Source organism: Myotis davidii, unplaced genomic scaffold (genome assembly GCF_000327345.1).
Source record: "Myotis davidii unplaced genomic scaffold, ASM32734v1 scaffold448, whole genome shotgun sequence".
Taxonomy (NCBI): Eukaryota; Metazoa; Chordata; class Mammalia; order Chiroptera; family Vespertilionidae; genus Myotis; species Myotis davidii.
Genome location: NW_006383009.1, coordinates 797,521 through 798,551, shown reverse-complemented (window position 1 = coordinate 798,551; position 1,031 = coordinate 797,521). Strand labels below are relative to the sequence as shown.

The 1,031-nt window shown below is 62.2% G+C and overlaps 1 protein-coding gene across 1 annotated transcript in view; it reads left to right on the top strand.

Moving 5' to 3' along the window:
* The window catches only part of SFTPC (surfactant protein C), a 3,681-nt gene extending 2,980 nt beyond the window's left edge, over positions 1–701 (top strand). Inside the window, exons 5-6 of the mRNA XM_006778294.2 lie at positions 145–291; positions 498–701. Of these exons, the coding sequence (XP_006778357.1) occupies positions 145–282 (138 nt within the window). The 3' untranslated portion in view covers positions 283–291; positions 498–701. The remainder of the gene's footprint in view (positions 1–144; positions 292–497) is intronic.
* The last annotated feature ends 330 nt before the right edge of the window (positions 702–1,031 follow it).

Sequence of the window (1,031 nt, the reverse complement as noted above, 5' to 3'; positions counted from 1 at the left end):
CACCTGGGGCTTCTGCCTCCAGCACAGCCCCCTCTTTACTGGTCAGAGAGACTGCCTGGCACACCTGCGGTCCTTCATTAAGGGCCTCGAGTGAGGCAGCAACTCAGTCCCCACGCTCGGCTCCAAATCAGGTGTTCTTTCCAGGTCAAGCCTGCAGTGCCTCACTCTGAGCTGGGCCAGCCGGAGGGTCATGACCCTGGCTCCGAGTCCTCCAGGAACCTGGACTTCCTCGGCCCCACCCTGAGCACCCTGTGTGGTGAGGTGCCCCTCTACTACATCTAGGCCCCTCAGGTGAGCAGGTGTGACCACCAGGGCACGGGAGCACCAGTGCCAAAGGATGGCTTGGGCCACCTTCCTGGTCAGCTGACCTGGCACAGGGGGATCCATTGAGGCCTGTCACTTAGGGAGGTCAGGGGAGGGAAGTTCTACAGACATTCTCAGCCCCTCGCCCCCATCCCTCTCCCTCACATAATAAACAGTGTTTCCTTGCTTCGCAGAGCCTGCGGACCCCCAAAAGGGACAGGAGAGATCCGTGAGCAAAGGGTCTTTGGCAAACAGGCAGGAAGCTGCTCCTGCTACACGATAGGGACTGCCCTGGAGTAAGGAGCTGTAGGGAGAGGTGGCAGCCAGCCTGGGAGAGTGGCTACTAGGGGCCAGGGGACCTCTCACACAAAAATAAAGCAGCCTGATTGAAAAATAAATGGTGTCCCTCCTCTCTAGTCCCACAGCCCTGGTCCTGCTCTTGGTGGGGGCGGGCTAGGGGGAGAGGAGGGCCTTGGGGAGCAAAGCGGGGCTTTCCCGGTCCCCATCCCAGGATGATGGGGAAGTGGGGCGCGGGGAGCGATTCACGGGCTTTAGGCGCCCTCCAGTGGTGCCTCCCCAGGGAGGGCGAGAGAGAACTCTAGGGACAGGGACCGCGATGGGAGAGAGCGAGGATCCGAGGAGGGACCGAGGGGCGCGGGCGGAGAAGCCAGGGCAGAGGCCGGGGGACAGAGAGAGGAAGAGGCGGCGCAAGCGACCTGACAGCGTGT